General features: G+C 41.8%; 1 protein-coding gene across 2 annotated transcripts; it reads right to left on the bottom strand.

Moving 5' to 3' along the window:
- Positions 1-655: 655 nt before the first annotated feature.
- LOC147148997 (lysine-specific demethylase RSBN1L-like) lies at positions 656-16,428 on the bottom strand. 2 transcript variants are annotated; one of them, XM_086029371.1, is made up of 8 exons: positions 15,688-16,428; positions 15,295-15,426; positions 12,488-13,140; positions 5,827-5,964; positions 5,181-5,323; positions 4,778-4,945; positions 3,983-4,094; positions 656-3,151 (listed from the first exon to the last, which is right to left on the bottom strand). In XM_086029371.1, the coding sequence occupies exons 1-8, from the start codon at positions 16,184-16,186 to the stop codon at positions 1,832-1,834; spliced, it is 3,165 nt and encodes a 1,054-aa protein (XP_085885497.1). In that variant the 5' UTR covers positions 16,187-16,428; the 3' UTR covers positions 656-1,831. The 2 variants fall into 2 exon arrangements, with proteins under 2 accessions (XP_085885497.1, XP_085885496.1); XM_086029370.1 differs by having other exon boundaries at positions 15,295-15,429; positions 15,688-16,427.
- Between the last annotated feature and the right edge of the window lie 6,895 nt (positions 16,429-23,323).

Below are 23,323 nucleotides of genomic sequence, written 5' to 3'. Positions count from 1 at the left end.
GTTTACGCACATTCTTGTTGATCTGTATTTGCTTGTGCTCCGCTTCCATTTGTGTTCTCGTTTTTTATATGAATGCGCCGCAAACCACAATCCACTTGTTTTGTTTAAACTGCTTGTTCTGGTGGCTGGAAGGGGAAGTCAACGCAAACATATTTTTTTCAAGAATATGTTCTATGCAAGCACACTAGTTGAAACGGCATTCTGATAAATATTGCGTTTGTGGAATAAGTGTTAATCCATCTCTGGGGGCGGCCATTTTGTCTTCTGTCGACTGAAAATGACATCACAACTACTCACAACGATCGTTGCTCAGATTCAGGAAACAGGTCAGCCGCGATTGGTCGTTGTGAGCAGTTGTGATGTCATTTTCAGTCGACAGAAGACAAAATGGCCGCCCCCAGAGGGCTAAAAACGAGTGCACTTTGCTGCTTAATTTATATTCCACAAAGGCAAAATTAATCAGAATGCCGTGTTTCAACTAGTGGGCCTAAAAATGTGTTTGGGTTGACTTCCGCTTTAAGTACATTTGTTTTCAATCATTTCGGTCCATTTTTTTTATTCAACTATCATATGCCTTTTCTCCATAAAAAGGCAGGATTGACATTTTAATATAGCAATTGAGAAGAACCAAGATGGCAAATATTGATCAGTGAAATCCATATTTTTGAACCATTTATTGAGGTTCCGATCAGAGTATAAATCACACTACCAAGTCTTATCTTAGGAAATAAAATGTATTTACAATTTAAAAAAAAACAAAAAAAAACGAAAAAAACAACAACGTTGTCCATGTACGTTGGCCTCAAATAAAAACACAGTCAAATGATATAAATAAGTTCTATGGAAAATAAAACTCGTCTTACAAAAAAATATATGCAATTTCTGTATACATTTCCTCACGTGGGTGCTAATAACATCTATTTATGCTGTACAGTTTTTGGTACATACAGAATAATTTACAGCTCAGTGTTGGCTTGGAAGCCCTGTCTGAAAAAAAAAAAAAAAACCCAAATCAGCACCATTTGCAGAGTGCTAGAAACTGGAAAAAAAAAAAAAACGGCAAACATGATTCAGTAGAAGCTCATTATTGTGTAGCCATTTTGTTTGTGTGTGGTTGCTTTGACATGGCGAGTGTCTTGTACCCTCAGTGGGTGCCATTTAAAAAAAAGAAAAAAAAAAAAAAAAGCCAAGCAGTGAGCAGGCACTGACAGACGCCGGCGTACATTCGCAGAACACATAAAATGCGAGGCGAGCTACTTAGCTAACATTCGTCTTCCTCCGTTTGAATATGCGGGAGTGCATCCTGCTCGTACACTAGCCACAAAATGTTTGGGATACGTTGGCTTTCGGGTGGGTGGGGGTCCAAATTCGGGGGCAAAATGCACTCTAACCTTTACAAGGTGAACTTAATGTGAAAACTGTGAAAACGTTTCGCAACTTGCTGCCCTGGAACACGGAGCTCAATGGCAACGTTCATAACGCTTTCCGAGCACGTCCACTTCTATGCCTTTCAGTGACTCCGCCAGTCTCCGGGAAGAGGCTACTGAACTCACGTGGGGACCTCAGTGGATTGCAACAGAGAGACTGGAGGAGTCACAGAGAGGCATAGCCGATTTTCATGGCTCAAATACCGGTGGTCAATTTGGACATTGTGCTTGACGTGCACTCAGATGAAAAAAACAAAAAAAAAACAACTTAAGTTCACCTGCTCCGAAGGTTCGAGCGCATTCTTGGTTCACCCCGAAAGCCGAGCAAACTTTTCTCCAGCGATGTACGTTTTATGCGTGTGTGTGATGCTCACCATATCAAAAAACAAAAAAAGGGGCCACACTCATACAAGGAAGTCTTTGTGAGTTTTGAGTGTCTGCTTGAGCGCCGAGTGCTGCTGCTGCTGCTGCTGCGTTTGGGGGTCCGCGAGTGGCGGCCCGCTTTTCACTTTGGCCCCTTTGAAGGGAACCAGCGTCCGGTTGTCTGCGGGCTTGGCGTTGCCGTGTTGTTGTTGTTGGTGGTGGTGGTGGTGGTGGTGGTGAGTTTTAAAAGAGAGCGCCACCGTCTGGTGGGCCTCCATGGGCTTGAAGAGGTCAAAGGTGATGAGCGTCCTGGGGAGCTTCTTGGCCTCCTCTTTCTTGCCGTCTCGCCTGAGCGGAGCCGCCTTGTTGGCCGAGGCTTTGGGGTCCGACTTGGGTGCCGACGCGTCGGATTTGAGTGCGGGAGCGTCCGACCGCTGGCCGCTCTTCTCCTTCTTACCTTGCGATGATGACTTGTGTTTGCAGCCATCTCGCGCCTCCTCGGGCCGCGAGTTGAGGGACAAAACCGAGACGCCTCCTCCTCCTCCGGGCTCCTTGTCCTTCTTCCTCGCCGCCGCCGCCATGACGTCTGCCTTGACCTTCTCCCTCTCCTTATCCTTGACTCTGTGCTTCCTGTCCCGATCTTTACTCTTGTCCTTTCTCTCCTCTTTAGTCCTTTCCTTCTCTTCTTTACTCCTCTCCTTCTCCTCTTTACTCCTTTCCCTCTCCTCTTTACTCCTCTCTTTCCCCTTTTCCTTCTCCTCTTTGCTCCTCTCCTCTTCTCTACTCCTCTCCTTCTCCTCTTTACTCCTCTCCCGCTCCTCTTTACTCCTGTCCTCCTTCTCCCATCGCGCTCTCTCCTTCTTGGCGCTCTTGTGGAGCCTCTCCTCCTCGCTGTAGCTCTCCTTCCTGATTAGCGGCGGCTTCAAAGAAGCGCCTACTTCCTCCTCAACTTCACCTGCACATTGTTCCTCCTCCTCCTCCTCCTTTTTCACCTCTTCCACTTCCATTAGTGCTTCTGGCTCCTCCTCCTCCTCCTCCTCCTCCTCCTCACAGGGCAGTGGCGAATGAAGCTCCTCCTCCTCCAGTTTGGTCACCTTCTCCTCTCGCTGCTCCTCCTTGACACGCAGCGGGACGTGGCCGGGCGAACGCTTCTCCGATTCCTCCTCCACGGCGTCGTGCTGGTGGTACTGCTTGAGTCGGATGTGCCAGGCCAAGCTGCAGACGGCCGACACCGTCTTGAACTGGTGGATGACGCCCCTGGGGATGAAGTAGATGTCGTCGTGGTAGAGCTGGATGCGGGCGTAGCGGATGCCCTCCCGCCGCAGCTGGTTCAGCTTGGCGTCGTCGATCCACTGGACGCACTGCGGATACAAAACAAGGAACAGCCCAGCTTCTGTAAAAACGGTAAAATAGTTGGCGGGGTAGTCAACTATTCGCAAACAAGCTCTTTAAAAAAGACAATTTCCCATAATATGACTTCATTGGATCCATTTCGGCCAGGAGCGCATTACCGCATTTCTACCACTAGATCCGGGAGCGCTGTTGCGTATTTCTCCCTTTACAGCCGGGGAAAGCCGATACGCCATTTCCGTTTTTCCAAAGAAACGTATCAGAATACGCATGCGACGGTGTCGTGAGCCCTCGGAGAATTATCCCGGAATTTTTTCCCCCCGAAACAGTAATGGCAGCTGCGGGCGATCGCGGGAGCTCTCAAATAAGTGACGTTGGGTGATATAGACGAGACGCTTGTGAACTTTGAACCAGTCGATTGTGATATACGGTTAAAAGACGTTTGTAGACAATCACGATATCGACGGGTTTGTAACAGAATAGAGGATGGTAATTACCACTTGATTTCTTTTTTTTTTTTTAATTAAAAATAGTGCTTCTCTTCCACTGACACTATTATTTCATTTTCGCTTGAATCGGTAAATAACAAGAAACCTGTGTGAAAGCCACAGGTCGAAACTCTCCAATTCTTTTGGAATTATGAAATATTATCTTCTACAGGGGCTCGGAGTAATTATTTTGTACGTGTTGAATATCCGGGAAAACTTCAGGTTTTTGAGGTTGATTCTAAAGTCGCCCTTAGGTTTTGGGGAGATGTTGTTGTTGTTGTAGTGCACACGGGGCAACTTTAGCATTGCTCGGACGGATCCAGCAGCCTATTTGCGGCTCTGTAGTGGACGCACCTGCGACAGCGGCGGCTCATGGAGGTCCAGCTGCAGCCTCATGACCACGTCTGGGAAGTCGGCGGCGTGAAAGCACACCACGTCTTTGGTGATGCGCGCAGGTGTGTCGCTCCTGCAACACAAACGCGCTCAGCGTAAAGACACACACGCACACACAAGCCGGCCGGGATTTTGCAGCAGCATAGCACAGGCGACGCGTTTATTCAAATAGCTTCTGCGAGAGGTAGAGGGAGGTCTTTCATTTGTACAAATGCCGTTTTGCACAATGTATGAATTGTGGGGTTTTTTTTCCCTTTGCGAAAAGCATTTTAGCTCATTCACTGCCATTGATGAATTGGCTTGTCTTTTCACAGTCCAGCCATTCAATCCCGGGAATTTATTTGTATTTTTTTTTCACATTTCTTCCAACGTTAGAGTCTGAAAATGTCTGGCAGTGAATGCGTTAAAAAAAAAAAAAAAAAAAAAAAAAAAAGTTTAAACTAGAATTTCATAAAATTTGAATTCAAACGAATTGATGCAATTTTAATAAAATTTCACACCTTTTAAAACAAATCTAATTCTATTTTCTCTTTGGAGTCATTGGAATTTTGTGTTTATTCCACAACATTTTTTCCCCACATTTAATCTCTTTTCTATTTCTTCTTTTCATATGAGCTGTTTATTTTTTTTTCTCATTACACGCGGCAGGCCAATCAAAGAAAATAAAAAGAAGTTGGACTTTTTGTCCGTACGGAGGTTACTGAGTTGCGTTGCGAAGCCCGGCCCCAAGTCAGTGTGCAAGCGTTGCGCGCTCACTCTTCTCCGCAGCGTACGGCCTTCAGCACGCCCACGGCGGCGGTCGTCTGTCTCTCGAAGCCCTGCCCGATGTGATCGGCGTGGGCTCGCGTCCGGTCCTCAAACAGCATCTCGCGGGGCTCGCTGGCTCTGGGCAGGTACTGCAGGTTCTTGATCTCGTTGGTGGACCTGCGACGCAGCATTATTTACAATATTGACCGGGCACCAGGAAATGACCTCATGGTCTAATGAGATCCAAAATAACAAGTAGAAAACATTTCTGCTTTCATATCTACTTACGGCCCAAGAAAACCTTCATGATTATGCATTGAACCCAGTTTGCACTTTAGAATAGTGATCAAAATGGTAGTCGAAATCCCCAAGGAAATTCTGCACTCTTTTGCAGCCGTCCAAGTGAACGCACCTTTTCCTTTTGAAGGGAGATTTGGGCATGTCGGCCATGGGGATCATCTGCTCTCCCGGTCGGACCCACATGATGGGGCCGTCGTCGCTCTCCGTGGGGCTCTGCAGCCGCAGGCTCGAGAAGCTTCCCCAGGGCAGAGTCCGCTGCGGGAAGAACGCACAAAAATCAGGCGAGGCCATGTGGCACACATTCTATAGACTCTTTAGGGGAGCAAAATTCCGGGAAGTTGGAAACCTTCCATGGGAAAACACAGAAATAAAGCAATCGTTTCCAACCGAAGGTACTGATGAGGTTGATTTCCCATGGAAATTTACCAAACAATTTCTGGAAATTGTTCACCCCTTTGTAACCTTACTGTAGCTATACATTGCCTCAGGAATGAAGGAAAGAAAGAAGGAAAGAAAGAAGGAAAGAAGGAAGGGAAGAAAGGAAGGAAGGAAGGGAAGAAAGGAAGGAAGGAAAGGAAGAAAGGAAGGGAAGAAAGGAAGGAAGGAAGGAAAGAAGGAAGGGAAGAAAGGAAAGGAAAGAAGGAAAGGAGGAAGGAAGAAAGCAAAGAAGTAAGGAAGTAAGGAAGGAAGGAAAGAAAAAGAAAGAAAGAAAGAAAGAAAGAAAGCCTACCTCCAGAAAGGGAAGAAAGAAAGCCTACCTCCAGAAAGGGAGAGTCTTCCAACATGCGGATGAACTCGGGGAAGTAGTCGCCGACCTCCTCATCCACGGCGCCCACCAGACTGACTTGTCGCATGGCCCCGGCTCGGTACGTTCCCTGGGAGTATGTGCGCTTCACCTGGGGAGAGGCATCCGATTATCAAGCAGGCATCATTCACTTTATTTACACCTGGTGCCAATTAGGGCTGCCGCAAACGATTATTTTGCTAGTCGGCTAATCGCTGACAGTAGTCGCGATTAGTCGACTAATCGGACAATATAAAAATCGCAGCGGCTGCGGCTCTTACAATAAGCCTCATTCGCTTACAGCTTAAATTCTTTATGTACAAACTAATCATGAAGACAAGATGATAGTACATTCAACTTGTATCAAACTTTGCAACTCAAGCCATCATTCCTGACATGTTTATAAATAAAGGAGCGACTTTGTTGCACTAATACAGTGAAATTATCTATGAAGGCAAAAAGACACCAAGACTTTTTTTTTTTTTTTAAACGGAAGGTAGTGAAATCAGAGGAGTAAATTGGGCAAATGGTCTGTGCTAAAGAAAACTAAAAAAAAATAAAGTGTTAATTTAAACTTTATCAAAAAGGTTTTGTTATTCTTTTCACTAGTATGCATAATTTAAAAGTAGTACATTGATCTACACAATCAAAATGTGGTATGCACCTGTAACAAAAAAAAGGAAGACCTTTTTTTTTTTTTTTTTTTTGCACTATAACATAGTATAGTACAACTAACGTGGGCACCGGGTAGCCCGCCAAGGACCACTCAAAATAACAACTTCAAAATAAAAGCGTGCCTAGGCATTGATGTCCATATATTATTTGGTCAGGTAAGGTTTATTTTGAAGTTGACCGTCTTACCGCGTTGGCGGCGTGTTACTGTCATGCAGACCATAAACAACTGCTGCCATGGTTAGCTCGACTACTTCTTGGCAGTGCACGCGTAAATAAACTGGTACCTGAGGTCGAAAAAACTGCCTTGGGTATTTCTTTCTTTATTTTTTTAAAATCGAGGTACCTGAATTACTCGATGATTCGTTGCAGCCCTACGTCTGTGTTGTGTGTAAACAAATCCATATCGGATATGGGTCATTTGAACTGCACTGTATACGGAAATATGACACTCCTCCCCCACGCCCCCCCAAAAAAAGTCATTCAAATGGAATTGGGCAGTTGGAGCTGCAGTCTAAATCCAGCCTAAAAGTCAAAATGGCTGTACTTCAAATATTATGTTAGATTTAAAAACAAGTATCCCAAAAATTCAGGAGGAACTTAAAAGGATGAATGATTAAAACCTCACATTTGTTTAATTATTCAGTGTGGCAGAGCTGCTGACTTACTTTAAAAAAAAATAAAAATAAATAAATAAATAAAAAATACAGACCAGAATCTGAAACCTCGCCTCCCTGCATATTCATATCGTGGCACTTTCAGTTGAACATTTTTACATCCTGAGTGGAGTGTTTAAGCAGCGAGCAGGAGTGGAAAAATGCTGACACATGTTGGGGGGGGGGGGGGGGCGAAAGAGTGCCACAATGTGACAGGATGTGATGCTGCTGGATTCACTGACGGCTGACTGAAAGGGTCCCATTAAAAATAAACTCACCAGACAACCTACAGCAAACCCCCATTTATCATGGGCAATACATACAATTACAACTAAATAATGGAGTTGGAACTAGGGCTGCACGATGTTGTTGAAAAAAAAATGACACTGCAATTTTTGGGGGGCTTTGCGATATATATTGCCATGTTAAAAATAGAATTTTCACCAGACGACTTGAATAGATTTGTTTGGCAATAATTTGGTTAACACACCATGACATCATTGTATTCATATAATATCGTTTAATCCAGACTAAGGGAGTTCATCTGTGAATGATGATTGCTGTGTATAAAAGGGATCACAGCGGCCATGTCTCTGTTAAATAATCGATTATTCAACATTGTTTTTCACACTTCAATGTAAACAGCAGCAAAATATCAAACATATTTTAAACAAAAAAATAAAAAGAGCAGGCGCACTACACCCTTGACTCATTTCAAAAAATAGAAGAAAGTAAAAAACCTATAAAGCAGCAGCAGAGTTATAAACACCTTTAAACTAAACTAGAAAATATTAAAAAATTAAAAAGCGGCTGTACTAGCGCCTGAGTGCCTGAGACAGGCTGTGTAAGAGCACCGAGTAGCTTGCTGCTTTTTTGAAGTAAAACAAAAGTTTGCGAGTTCTAAGAAAAAAAAAAAAAAAAGTTTGCGCACATTGCAATCGCGATGTTCAAAAGACACATCGTGCAGGCCTAGTTGGAACCTTTTTCAAAATTATTCCAATGAAGAACTTAAGTTGCGTAACCAATGTTCCCTGTAATTTTCCATACATTCACACAAACTCCCTGAGCATTCCTTGGACCAAGATGAACAACATGCATACGAGATCATAACACGTTACACGATGTAGGTACATTACCAAAAAAGTCAAACCACCTATAAATCAAAATCGAGGATATCATTGAATAGAGATTTGTGACATGAATGCAATTAGCCCTAGTTTGTAAGAATTGGTCCTAACTAGTGGACGGCGGAATGAAGTGAATTGGGATGCTGAATTGCTGATCATGGGACTTTCAAACATGGCATATTGTTGAAAATAAATGTTGAGTGAACTTTTAGATTTGAAAACGGGGAAATGGGTAACGGTCTCCTTGCAAATGAGACACAGCCGTTGCCTATTTCAGTCAAAAATAGTCCAATCTGCACCTTTCCATAAATTGTCGGCCCTCGCTGTCAACTTCCCCTTTTTTTTTATTCATTGTCGCCATTTTAGAAAACTGTCCGAAAAGGGTCACACAGGGTTATGGAGTTCGACAGATTGCTGCTGCTCTCTTGTGTGCAAATGCGAAATAGCATTTAAAGTGTATTTTACGCTATATACGCTTGTCTACGGGGCTACAGGCCAGACGTTATTAATCTTATGACACGGGGTGTGGGCTGGATAAAGTTGACCGCGGGCCGCATTTTGGATTTTTGGACATGAGGGTATTTAAAAAAATAATAATAATAATAAAATGCTATTCCTAAACTAACCACTAAGGGCGCACTGTTTTAGTCAGAGTAGATGTCATAGGAGTAGAAGAAGAGTACATCAGATGGAAAAAAAAAAAAAAAATCTGCTAATTACAGCGTAATATTAAAACAACACCGGGCGTAATGCTGCATTGTAGTTGTAATTATTTGATTTTATTTGTTTCTATGCCCGTCTGTCAAAAATGTGCTTTAACATGAAACCTAAATGTGGTGCAAAAAAAGTTGGGAACAGCTGTACAGCGCTGATCAATAATGATTGCATCGATTAATTGATTTTGACTTAGACTCTTGTCACATTATACTCGACAATAAAAAAAAAATCTTGAGTCATTCAAACCCTAATCAGAGCTGAGATATCGGATTCAATGCGTGTTTTTCGACATAAGATGTCATGACGCATATCCCAATTGGAGCAAAAATGTGTCACTTGAAGCATGTAGGGTGAATTCAGCCTTTGTTACAATTGTGGTTTGCGCTGCATCAAACGCAGCTTTTCCCTAAGAAAAGAATAAGAGCTTTAGATACAAGTCTCGTATTGGCTTTTATTAGTGCATTTAGGCCAGGACTTTTTGTCAGTGGATCCCGATGCTCACATGAAGACAGCAGCCAAAGATTTTATTTATTTATTTATTTATTTTTTTTCCAGATAAATCGCTCACCCGCAGCCACTTTGCCAAGAATCGATCTCCTCGGTGCATTCCACGAATCCCAAAGCAGCTCAAGTAAAAACAAATATGCTAATAATCAAGCGCCAGGAGAGAGCCGTCGTGTTGGTGCACGGAGGCGATGAAGCAATCTGATTACAACGCTCCACGAGGGAGACCTTAGCAAATGTTCCTCACGGAGAGGGGCCCCTGGATGGAATAATTTTAGGTTAGTGTGACCTAAATGGATCCCGCTCAGTGCGCAACTGCACGGGAGTCACGTTTTATGGCTGCTGCTAAACCGGAATATAATTTAAGTGCAGTCATATTGAGCCCGACGCTGCAGCGCTCCGCCGTGGTTATAATTAGACGCTTCGTCATATATCTAGAAAGTGCTGATGTGTAATTTACATTCTTGGTTCTTCAAACCTTTCCCACATTGTCAAAGAAATGTCCACGTTTTTGCAAGACGACTGGTTGGAAATGGGGCGGGCGCTTTGAAATGGGTGTCAGCTTCTGACGCCCTGATGAGTGCTACGGCTCTTTACAAACCAAAATACACGAACCTGCAGCTGATTCGCAACCTTTTAACACCCAGTAGCAATTCAAAAACTACTTCTCCCTCTGAGTACCCAACATAATGGGCAACATTAGAATGCAGTAGTGTAGTACGCGCATTAAGTATTTATCAAAAACAAGGCATGTTAGCCACTTGACTATAATATCATGCAATGTAAACGTGTTGCACGTCAAAGTAAAAATAAAGATAAAACTTGTGTGATTATGATGTGCTGACCTTTTTGCATTCTGGTCACTGAATGGATGTGAGTCAGGGTTTGACATGAAGCCACTTTGGGTGGCGGCCCTGCCAGAACCGGCACTGGCCCTGTGCATTTACAATGTGTTATGATAACTTGCAATGATTATTTCCTATTTAGTGTCTGGATACTGCATTATTGAATGGATTTAACCCGACTGCCAAAAAAAATTTTAAAAAATAAAAAATTGCACCATGCGATAAAAAGATCAATTTAAGTGGATGCAAATAAAAATATTAAATGTTAAATATTAAAAAAAGAAAGTACGCGTCGTTTTTTATTACCGGTTTGTAATTTTTTACTGACAATATCGATTCATAAATCCTTTCAATACGCCTTTTTCCAATAACGTCATGTGACTTCTCCTGTTGCGCGGGATCTTGTCGCCAGGCGACAAACCAACACTGAAATCAGGGCCCACAAGTTTGATGTCTGCAAGTTTTGGGGTTTAAAAAAAAAAAAAAAAACACGACATCAATGAACGGAAACTTTGTGAGAGAGTCACAGGATTGTGAATGCCAGGATTTTACTGTTTGTCTTTGCTACTTTATTTATCGAAAATCAACCAAAGTGGATCATGAATCCAATCTGGACCTTGTGAATATTATATTTCCAATATATATTTTGGATATCTGAGTCGATAGCCAGCCCTATGGCCCAGTGGGGGCCAGCATGAGTGAACTTCAGGTGGCCCTACACAGTCATGTAGATGTACGTAGAAGGTGTGTTTGTTTAGGTAAACTGTTCAAAGCTCACAAACAGCCTGAAGCCTCTACTTAGCATTTAGCATTAGGACAAGGCGGAGTAAGAGCCTCACTTTTCATCGACTTTCGGTTTTCTCTCTCTCACTTAAAACCGGAAATTGATTTTTCCTCTGTATGAATGTGCAAGTGCATATGATGAGCTACAACTGGCGACGTCGCGCAAGTGTAATTCGTATCGTGAATTGCCGCAAAACCACTGGCCGAGACTCCGCCGATGAAATCTGAGGCAGGAACTCGCGCCGGGCCAAGTGAGGCGGTGGCGGATCAATCAATCATTGAAATGTTAGCGGGATTCCCCCAACTGCGGTCCCTTCTCAAGGTTTCTCATTTTCTCCCCCAAGATGTTTTTTTTTTCTTTTTTTCCCCTTGCCCTCCTGGTGGTTAAGATCAGTTGTTAATATTTGTCAACTGTGGAGATGTGAAGGCCTTTGAGACGTTTCTGGGATTAAGGACTATATAAATAAATTTGACTTGACTTCTCAGTGGGAAACACATGTAAGGTTAATCCCCAAATAGAAAATGTGCACCTCAACTCACAGAAGTGTTTTTTCAGCCCAATTGCACGTAGCAGCCTTTACACTCATTTCCTCATTGCATTTCACTGGGCGTCAATTATTCGGATTTTCGCTATTCCTGGACCGAAAAATGAAAACCTGTTGGCTGTTTACTATTAAGGGGTAAAATGTTTTTTTGTCTTATGTATCTTTAACCAAGCAAAAAAGTATGTTTTTTTAATTTTTATTTTCATCCAAATATTCAATAGAATTTTCAGTAGGGTCTCTGAATACCAAAATATTTGATAGCTGCAGCCCATGACAACAACATTTCTTGGATCCTTGAATATTAAATCCAATAAATACATCAATTCTGTGAGTGTGAGGTGCCTTTACTTGTCGAATTTCCAACATCATGGCAGTTCTCGCCCCCATAAATCGACGTGACAAGCAGAAATGTACCTCCTAATCTTTATCTTCTACTCAGAAACGATGCAACGCTGCTATCTACAAGCTTCTGTTAGTCTTGCCAATGATTTACACACCGGCATTTTCCAGACTGTAAAGCCCTCTCGTGCGGGCAAGGTGAGCCATCCATTTTGCATTGACGTCTACTTACGACCAACCAAATGTTTATATTTATGCTCGCAAATGATATCTAACCATTAAATAACCCTCAATTGCCTGTTCATTTCCACTGACTCATTTCCAATCTTTCCAATTTGGAATATTTCCAAACTTCTTCCAATGGAAATTAACTGGAAACCTTTCATTCCTTTGCAGTCAGAGACACAGAAGGTGACTGGTCAACGGACGGCGACTCAAAAAACTCACCTGAGTGTGGAAGTTGGCCATGGTGGTGGTCTCGATGTCCTTCTTCCCAAGCACCTCCATCTTCACCGGGGCGTTGGGGAACTTGTAGGAGAAGTAATCCAGGAAGTCCGGGAGGTAGGACGCCGCCCCGTGAATGATGCCCATGACGAAACGGGCCGCCTGGGCTGCGTCCTCGCTGAACGACAGGGTGACAAACTCCTGGGCGAAGCGCTGCACCTCGGCCGGCGACAGGGCCGAGAGCTGCTCGGTGTAGGCGTGCGCCACCGACGCGCCCCCGTTGGCCTGCACCTCCACGTGGATCAGGTGGCCGAACTCCAGCCCGGGCAGGCTCGGCGTGGGCGTGCAGTGGAGCGGCGAGCTGTAGCCCAGTCTGTCTCTGACCATGGCGGGTACCGAAGGCGGGTCCTGCTGCTGCGGGCTGTGAAGCAGCCCCCCGCCCCCGCCGCCGCTGTTGCCGTTAATTCGGCTGAGGAACTCGGCCAATCCAAGAGACACTCCGGAATAAACAGTCTGGCACGAGCGGTGGTACATTTTGGGGCGGCCGTGCCTCTCTTTGGCTCGCTCGCCATCTTTGTGCTTCTTTTTCTTCTTCTTCTTGAGCTTCTTAAGCAAGAGGTCTTCTTGGGAACTGGCTTTGGGCTTCTCTTTGGGCTCTGAGATGGACAACAAGACAGCACAAATTAGAGCTGCCGCTATCAAACATTTTTAGAACGGAGTATTCCACCCATTGCCCCAACGATTAATCGGGAAACTGGTTTAGAAAATGGATTTGTCATTATTAAACAAAATGCATGATATGTGCAGGTATTATTTTTGTCCACTTGGCATCGCTATCCTCAGGTTCTACTGTAGTATCTGTGACCGAGTGAGTATAGCTGGAGGTCTGTCTGACCTGGTTAAACAAAGAACTAAAAAAAAAAAAAAAAAAAAATCTTTTCATGACTCGAGCTCCTTCCTCTTGACTCGCCGCCATCATGCCAACTTATTTCTACACAAAGTGCTGTGCGCAACTGCGGTAGCATTAGTTGCGGAAAAATGATCACAGAGGGTTTGAGGCACAGATTTCATTTCAACCTTTTTTTTTTTTTGGTAGTTTTGGTAGTTATTCAATTAATCATTACAGCCCTCAAACTAATGGAACAGATTTCCACATTTGTCAGCTGCTAAATTAAGAGAAGAATTGAGAACATGGCTCCAATTTAGCAGGTGTGAAGTCAGATGACGTCTGACAAAAAGGTTTGGCAGGTCATTTAAATTGCTGACAATCACACAAATTCAGAGAGAACCCTGCATGCAACATTTCTGATGAAAGGCACTAACGACTAACTGTTGAAGATGGGAAGCACAAACAAAGCCATAATGATGAACAAAACTAACAATCAACACCTGCAACATGTTGCAGACGGAGTGAATTTTACTCCTGTTGTGCATCGTTTACTTTGACATTATATATTTTCTATAACATCAAACAAATAAGAATATAGATCCAAATTTGGTGATGTGTGAAAAAATATAAACAATTTTGTTGATCTCAGGTAAAACACACTAACCTTTGAGATACCTGGTTTTATGTTGGACAGTGACAGGAAGTTGTTTAAATGACTATATATTGTGTTCAGAATTTGTATTTATGCATTTTTGTCCATTGTGACCTTTTGTGGTACCCTCATTTAAATCAACGCGGAGGGATGCGTTCCCAACAGAAAGTCATTGTTCCCAGACAGATAGACAGAGAGAATTGTGACTACTGTTGTATGCTATCGAAAGATACATGCTAATATCCGTTAGCCCGTCTGTGGCGGTTCATTTGCATTATGCTCGCGGACATAGACCTGGCCCGCTGCACAGCGACCGAAACTGACTGAAGCCGCCCTTCGAGAAAAAATATTCCAAAATTCGGAGTCTTCGCTGCACACCAAGAGATTGAGCGCCGCACAATGAGGAAAAGGGCAGGAATGGAGATATTTTGAGAGGCCGTCGATTACGAGAGAGAAAATCTGCATTTGTTGTCCAACCACAGGTACATATGAGATGTTAAATACAATATAAAGTTTTGTTGTAGCACACTGTGTTTACTTTTGTTTATACGATACCGGTATGATTTCTGGGTTCTCCCTTGCACTTAAAACATGGAAACTTTTTTTGTGTGGAATCTCATGTCCATTTTAGATTGGCCGTTACATCTGCGTTGTTGTACCGTGTTCACCGGCGATCTAAATATTGAACAACAGCAAAAACAGTAGGCCGCGGTCGACCACTCATGAAAACTAGTTGCAGAACCCTGCACACTGTGTGACAGTTCAGTTGGTTTCAGCTTGGTATCTGTCCTTGCCTTGGGAAAAATTATATGGTTTGGTTGCGCATTTTGCTGGCTGAATACATAATGATTAAGATTCTTTTGTCAATGTTACAGTAAACTTCAATTGGGAGAGATAAATAGCTTGATGCGAGGACACCCGGCCTCTTATTTTGGAAGAATTGTGCGAGAGTCTTCCTTTCCTCAAAGTGATGTCATATGACGGTCTCCAATTTCTTGACAGCAAAACAGTCGGAACAGGGGCTAAGGAATACTTTGAAGTATGTTTCTATTAATTTGAATGTGTTCAACATGTGTGGGAGAGGTAAAACTATATATAACAAAATATTTTGGTCTCGCAATGTTGCAGATTTTTAACTATTGCTGGCAGGTCCGGAATGTATCCCCTGCAATAAACGGGGGTTCACTGGAGATATTAAACGTGAATTGGGCACTTGCATGTGCGGTGTAAATCCAGGCTTTGATGTGATCTGGGGGTGCTTTTGATTACCTCTCTGAAGAGGGAACACCACTTCCCCGTTTTCCTTTGAGATGTCACGTTCTGGCGGCAGTTTGTGGTTTTTCCACTCTTTGCTGCTCCTTTCCTTCTTGCTGTCCCGCTCCTTGTCTTTACTATTGTGATCTACTGGGGGAAAAAAGACACCACAAGTGACGCTTGTTATTAACACCCATGCTGAAGTGATAAAGGGACAAACATTTCCACGTGTGAGTGAGTGGTCCAAATGCATTGCATTCGGGGCCTGATGCGCGCACACACACACACAGTGGCCTGCGGCACAAGCCCCGTTATGTAATATTTCAACAGATGTTTTAATTACAGCAATGGAGTTTGTTCGGTATTTCAGTGGGAAAGAGTGTGCAGCGCGGGAGAGCTCGATCCTACCTCTCTGTGGCGTCTTCACGTCGCCGTTCTCGGTCTTTGTATGGCAGCTAGCGGGGCTGACTTTCTCCACTGCCGCGGCCGAACTGCGCTGCGCTTCGCCGCTTTTCTCTCTATGTCGCTTCTCCTTCGCCCGTTTCTCTTTGGACGGCGAGGCGAGGAAGTTGCTTATTTTGAAGATTTTCCGTGCGGGAGCTCCTGGCACCACCACCGCGGTGGAGGTTTGGGCGGCGGAGTGGCTCGTCTTGGCCGGGCCGAAACTCCATTTCGCTGGGCTCCCACAACTCGCTTTCCCGTTGTGTTTTTCCCCAGCGCACACCTCTCCGTTGACTTTCCGATGCTTGGGCCGCTTCTCCTCCACACGGACCTTCTTTGGGGGCGGCGGGTGAATGTCGCTGGAAGACTGCGGTCGGCTCTCCGGCGGCCGTTTAGCTAACAGCGCTTGGGAGGAATTTGTTTGGCTGTTCGCTGCGAAATGCATGGAGTCCACGGACTCGGCCATCTTGGAAGTTTCTATTTTTTACGGCCAGACGTAACTGGTGCGTCAGAGCCAATGGGAGGCGGGGCTTAGACGCTCCGCAAGCACGTACGACAGGCGGAAGAGCAACCAGGAAGTGTATTTTTTTTCTTTTCTTTTTTTCATTTTAGCTTAGGTTTATTAATAGAGCACTTTACAAAGTAACCGCAGCGGAAAGAAAGTGCTAGACATAAGTAAAATTGAACATAAACAATAAAACTACTAGTAATAATAGTAATAATGCTGATGATAATAATAATAATAAATAAACAAAAATGTTTAACAAATATCTTTAAAAACATGAAACTAAATAAACTACACTAAAACATGATTAAGTATGTTATAAATGTGTTTATTTTTTCTTGTTTTGATTAAATTTAAAATTCTTTGAACTTCTCCTCAGTGCTGCTCATACTGCTGTTGAAGCCATATTACATTATTTTTTGTTTTTCTTTGAGGGTGTGATTCCTTGGTTCGTGCATGGTGGCACGTGCCCCGAGGATGGTTTGAAGTGGCAGCTGCGTGACAGGCAATTTTTTTGGGACCGTGGTCGTTGTCGTGTACGACGTGTACCTATTGAATTGTGTTTTTGGTTTGTAATTATTGGAAATTCAGTTAATTTGCCTTGAACTATTTAATTTTAATTTACGTTATTGGAAAGTTAAATGGTTTATAGACGTACAGTACGATTGGTCACCTTTTGTTTGTGTGACAACGATATGCGTTCCAAGAATTTCGTGCCCTTTGGCCCCACAATAATAAATACGTATAGAAATCTAACTGGAAATAGTCTAACCACCCACAAAACATCGCATGTCCAGTCGCGCCTGTATTGGTCATGTTAACAAAACTTGCAACTTCTCCCAAGGTCACCAGGAGGCAGTATAGTGACATAAAATTCAGTACGTGAATTTGTTGTTTGAAAAATTGCTCATTTTCACAGAGTACTGCTCCACGAGATTATGTGGTTCACACTCTGTAGTGACAAGTGACAGTGATTTTAATTTGTAATCTTTTTTTTTCTGGCGGGGAGGTATGTCTTACTGATCTTAGTTTCAGGGTTCGAATCTCAGCTCTGGCTTTCCTGTGGGGAGTTTGCATGTTGTTCCCAGTACCTACGTGGTTTTCTCTGGTTATTTTGTCCGTATGTGTTAATGTGAGTGTGAATGACTACATGTGCCCTGCGATTGGCTGGCGCCCATTCTAGGGTATACCCCGCCTCTAGTCTAGTCTATAAATCAGCTGGGACAGTCTACAGCTGGCCTGCGTTACAGAAAACGGATGAATGGATGATTGCCATCTATTAAACTAACCCGAGCTAATCATAGCAGGACTTCAAATCCTTACCCTTGACTTTTGGAAAATTAATGTCCAACAATGACCAAATGGAGTGCAGGTATTAACTAAGTTATTGACCTACTGACGGACAGACCAGGTTTTATCTGTTACTGGCTCACATCAGCAAATCCATCCCAGATGTGACGGGACATGTCCTGTTGTTTTCAAGCGACCAGTAAAAGTCATCCTGACACATGGTGAAAGAATGTCTGGTCTTATGAAGCATTACATGGATGCGAGTGTGTGACAAAAGACAAAAGATGAGTTGGCATACTTATGTAACCCATGAGATTAGGACAGATATGAGTCTGTGAATAGACCAGATAGATCTCAATTTTTTTTTAAAAACAATATCACTTGGATGGAGATGAAGAGTGGCCTATGGAGATGAAGTGGCCTCCTTGACTGTCTGGAAGCTGAACGAATGGTCAGATGTTTGTTTTATCGGCAAGTTGGGGTTGAAGGAAGAGCACAGTGTTTACACCAGCCAGGACAGAGAGTGGGCCAAGGCGGCTCACTTGGGGGAATTCAAAACAGTGTTAACAAGGAGGGCACCTTGAGGACGGCAACCTGCTGTCCATAAATGGGTAAAAGCCTAGAGAAGCTATTAGTGAGAATGATCCATGGCCACACTCTGCAATAAGCACATATTACAAGATACAAGCATATTTATACACTATTGTATTCCATCCATCCATCCATTGTCTGTACCGCATAACTTTGCCCTAAGGTGCACTATGTTAATTGGAACACAAGATGGGGGAAAAAAAACATAGACCGACTAATCAATAATATCTATGTCAAGGTATTACAAGCCAAAAAGATGCATATTTGAACACAAACAATGAAGCAACACATGTAGATGGGCAATATAACAACACGCACAGGCATATTCATCCTCTGCAAAGAATAACTAATTTGACTATTTCACAGAGGAGCTGAGATGTACAGTATATCTGTGTGTCAGTATTATAGTACCCCAGGTGGCCAAGGCACGCATACCAGAAGGAGCAGCAAGATTTCCACGGAATTGAGGCAAATCATTTGGAAAAAATGTCTTTGCATTATATATAATCGTGTCATTACTCTTTGCTTTTATAAGGTACAATAATATAGAGTGCTGTGTTTCCAAGTACTAAACACCGTACAAATTTTTTTCGTTGAGTTTTTTTTTTCGGTAGGCAGAAAGATGACTTGAGATATGAGAGTTCTGAGTTCCGAGCATGGTCACGAAACATATGAAATTCGTATCTCAAAGCATCGCTGTGCGACCATTATGACCAAATTTAAAAATATAAATAACACCCGTTCAAACTCACACACACACACACACACACACACACACACCAACGGACAATTTCCAGTCTTCAAATAACCCAACATGAATGTTTTTGGAATGTGGAAAGAAGCCGAGATTCGAAACCAGAATCTTTCACTGCGAGGCAGATGTGCAAATCGCATTCTCCTCATTCATATTCCTTATTACCTGTCTAATTCAAAGGCTGCAATGACAACGTCTCGAGGCTCCCTATAGGACCCCTTAGCTGCCCCAACAGATGACTGACAGTGGTCCACATCAACGACACCAGTGTAGACACACAATGCAAGGTAGGGATTCAAGAATCCCCTCGCTCAAAGTCAAAGTAAGTAAATCATTCCTTACAGTGCCTTTTATTCGGCCAGACATCTCCTAAAAGTGTAAACATTTCTCTCACACGTTTTGTCATTGTGTGTTAAAGTGCTGAGGTGTGTGTGTATGCGTTCCTGGTTTTTACCTACCAACAGTTGTCAAACATGCACCTGACTGTAAACAAGCCTAGAATGTTAGTTTAAGTACAGCGGCGCCTTGGCAAAGGGGTAGTCAAGTAAAAAAAAAAAACAACGTTTATGTTCTATGTGCCCCACTAATCGAAACATGGATGTGTGATTAATACTGTGTTGGTTGAATATGAATATGAAATGAACAGCAAAAACGCTTGTTTTGCTATCCATCTCAGGGGGCGGCCATTTTGCCACTTGCTGTCAATGAAAATGACATCACAAGTGCCGTATAATAGCAGTATAATACCAACATTATAAATACACAAAGAAGACAATCACAAGTACAGATATCAATACTACATTTGTTAGCCTATCTATAGCATTCTGTATTGTGTGATAGCATTAAGCTAGCAGACTTTCATTAGGCAGTTTATATGGTTTAGTTAAATACACATCATGTAATTCTCTTTGTTTTATGTTTAGTTTTACAGTAAAAAAAAAAACAAGCTTGTAAAGAAATCATAATAATATTAATTATAATAATAACTATAGGTATTTAAAATACAAGTTTATAAAGCATATTAATAAATACATGTAATACAAAATAGCGCAGGCTTAACTACGCATAAAAAGATTAATCTCCTGTGGAGCCTCCGGTACCCCCCCATACCTTCCCCATTCTCTAGTAGTTTGCGCCATTACGCTTCAATCGCAAATTTGGCAGAAGTTTATCTGGATATGTCATCGAAAAGACATCGAGAGTCGAGGGCGCAAAAAAACAACAGCGAGATGATGCTCGCGCGTCACGTGCACGCAAGACAATGTTTTAAATAACTATTGTTTATTTTGTAACAGCTACGTTTACATGACCACAATAATCCGCTAATTGGGAATAATCGGGTAATTGCACCACAAATCATTTATGCTAAGCGCACCAAAACGGCTAGCTGTTCACAGCTTATCTCTTCCACACTTTATCTCTTTCACTTGTCTTTCCATTTAAAAGAGCGTGCTTCCCACACTCTTAGCCAAACAGTTTCCTTTGTCATTATTAAAAAGACAGCTGAAAAATGTCTCCAACCTCCATGTCGTCATAACAACCAGCCAGCCAGGAGGCAGAAAACAACAATTCAAAAGGTCACTGCAGGCAAGCGAGAGTGGTGCTCAGAGAGCAGGCCTCCACCAAGTCATCAGTCATACCAAAGTGCTCGTCTTCACAGTACCCCCCTCCTGCATATTTTGTCCATAAGATCACGTGTTATACAAGTAGAAATTAATGAAAACAACCAAAAGACCTGATGTCGCAATGTTAGCACAAGTGGAAAAACACATTCCCTGGATCTGCACCATTAGCCGGATCCCCACCAAAATTTTATGGGTTCCTCTTGGCCAGTGCGTCACTCCTTCGTAGCGTTTCGTGGCAAAGGCCTGAGGTTTTTTTTCCTTTTTTTTTTTTTTGCATAAAATCCCCCTAACAAACACATAAATAAGTGAGTGATAAAAACATAACGTTGCTGGGTGGAGGTGAGGACACCAGTTAAACACTTTAACAAACATTGGAACAGCAACACACAGTGAGCTTAGCAACCCACAAGAGAGACTCCCCTCATCTCATCGCTACGTTAAGAAACGAAATTAAATTATATCAAAAATAAAATCAAATTAAATCATACACACTGAGCTTAGTAAACCACAAGAGAAATTGTCTATTCTCTACATTAATAAAAATAAAGTGAATTCAAAAATAATTAAATTAAAATGAACAATACGTAGGGAGTTCAGCATCCCACAAGATTCTCACGTCTGATGTCTTAATGAAAAAAAATCTAACAAAATAAATTCAATAGTTAAATCTACCATTAAAATAAAATACAATAAAATTTGACTAATTAACAACCCACGAGAGGCTCGCTATACTCTCTACATCAATAAAATAAAATGAATCCAAACAAATTAAAATAAAAAAAATTAATATATGTTATATACGCATTAATAAAATAAAATTAATTCAAACAAATTAAAATTAAACAAGACACGGTGATCTTAGCCACACACAAGAGGCTGCTGAGTCATTAACATCAATTCAAACAAAATTAAATTAAATGTATGACTGTTTATTCATTCATTGCTATATCAGAAATTCAAACTTATTGATTAAAATTAAATTAAACAACGATCTTAGCAACCCAAATTAATAAAATAAAACAATTTAAAGCACATTAAACACAATTAACTGAAATCAAACATTAAATTAAACTGTATTGAATTAAAATGTTTTTATTTATACATTGATAGAGTACAACAAATATATTTAAGCAAAAATTAATTAAAATTGAATAACGTGAAATTAAACAACAACACAATGAGGTTAGCAACCCATCAGCATTTCCATCAGCTTTTTCTATTCTCCACATTAATTAGATCAATAAAATCAAACAAGTAATAATTAAAGGTAAAATAAAATATTAAATACACAATGAGCTGAGAAACCCACAGAGGATCAAATAAATCTATTAAAACAGAAATTATGCTACATTGCCTCGCATTGAATAGATGAATATTAAATACCCAGCTTTTCAACTCATACAAGATAGATTAGTTTATTAGATTTAAGACAAACATGATCTTTTTTTTTATCTAAAGCATCTTTTCCATCATCCTTTAAAAAAACAATGAAATACAACCAAGAAGCAGCCATTAAATATGATTCCATGAAATATGTCTAATTTGTCACATCTGTAAGTGTGACACACACGCGTATATCATCGTCCCAAGTCAAATTTTCATTACGACATGCAGTGAGAATGTTTCATGAGTGTTCTCCATTACACAATGTCAGCCTAATTATGATGAGCTAATTATGATAGAAATATGATAAACTGACATACTAACTGGCACACACTACTGGGGAAAAACAGCCTTTGTTTGTTTCAATGATAATTAACAGTGGTCATTTTGACATTAAGTAAAAAAGAAAGTAAAAGTAAAGGAAAACATACAACTGACAGTAGCTACAGTGGATGTATGCCAGATTTTTATGATATGTAAAAAATGAGACCAATATTATTAATTTCCAAAACATTTTCCATTCTTAAAGCGGAAGTCAACCCAAACATATTTTTTTCAAGAATATGTTCTATGCAGGCCCACTAATAAGAGTTAATCCACCCGTTTATAGCCATCTCAGGGGACGGCCATTTTGTCACTTCTATCGACTGAAAATGACATCAAAGTTGTTCAGGGCTCAGGTAACGACCAATCACGGCCACCTGTTTTCAGGAGCTGAGCCACGATTGGTTGTTATCTGAGCCCTGAGCATCTGTGATGTCATATTCAGTCGACAGAAGTTACAAAACGGCCGCCCCCAGAATGGCCAAAACCAGGTGGATTTTGCTGCTTAACTCATATTCCACAAATGCAATATTGCATCAATTACATATTCTTGAAAAAAATGTTTGGGTTGACTTCCCTCTTTAATGTGGCCTGCACGACTGAATAAAAAATATTTTCAAGTGGGGAACCAAAAATTACCAAATGAGATAATGTGGTTGCACTAGTGTACACAGCCTCTTATAACTGGGGATGTGGCTGAGCTCAGAATTAATCACAGTCCAACTCATGTTAAATGGGAGCTAGCACACACCTGCCGACATTTAAAATGACCCTGATTAACCCCAAATAATGTTTTTCCAGAGTGTATTCGCACAAAACCCTCATGCTTCTGCTAGAAACCTGAAAAAAAAATCACGGAATGCCCACTGAGAACAGCTGAACTTTATTCGAGTTCAATCAGAGGCACTTTAAATGTGTTCACTGTTATTGTTCAAATGCAGAGGTCAAATTTGGTGTGCATGTTTTTTTTTGTCTACAAATACATTTACAATGTTTTTAAAAAAAAGTGCGTGGAGGAGTAAACCTATTTAAAAAACATGAATGGTCTCTATCACAGATTTTCCTTTGCTGCAGATGGGTCTGTAATGTTATGTCCCGCAATAAATACTTTAGGGGGTGCATTGCAATGTA

Source organism: Filicampus tigris, chromosome 4, assembly GCF_054856515.1.
Source record: "Filicampus tigris isolate MCC_2025a chromosome 4, RoL_Ftig_1.0, whole genome shotgun sequence".
NCBI classification, from domain to species: Eukaryota; Metazoa; Chordata; class Actinopteri; order Syngnathiformes; family Syngnathidae; genus Filicampus; species Filicampus tigris.
Note: the sequence above shows the minus strand (reverse complement) of the source record. Positions and strands in the feature narration are given on the sequence as shown.

Excerpts from the sequence above, each read along its gene's own strand:
- LOC147148997 (XM_086029370.1), bottom strand. The coding sequence starts at position 16,186 with ATGGCCGAGTCCGTGGACTCCATGCATTTCGCAGCGAACAGCCAAACA. Across the intron at positions 5,965-12,487 it reads TGGCCAACTTCCACACTCAG|GTGAAGCGCACATACTCCCA; the intron begins GTGAGTTTTTTG and ends GCCTCTCCCCAG. Across the intron at positions 4,946-5,180 it reads TCTCCCTTCAAAAGGAAAAG|GTCCACCAACGAGATCAAGA; the intron begins GTGCGTTCACTT and ends GCTGCGTCGCAG.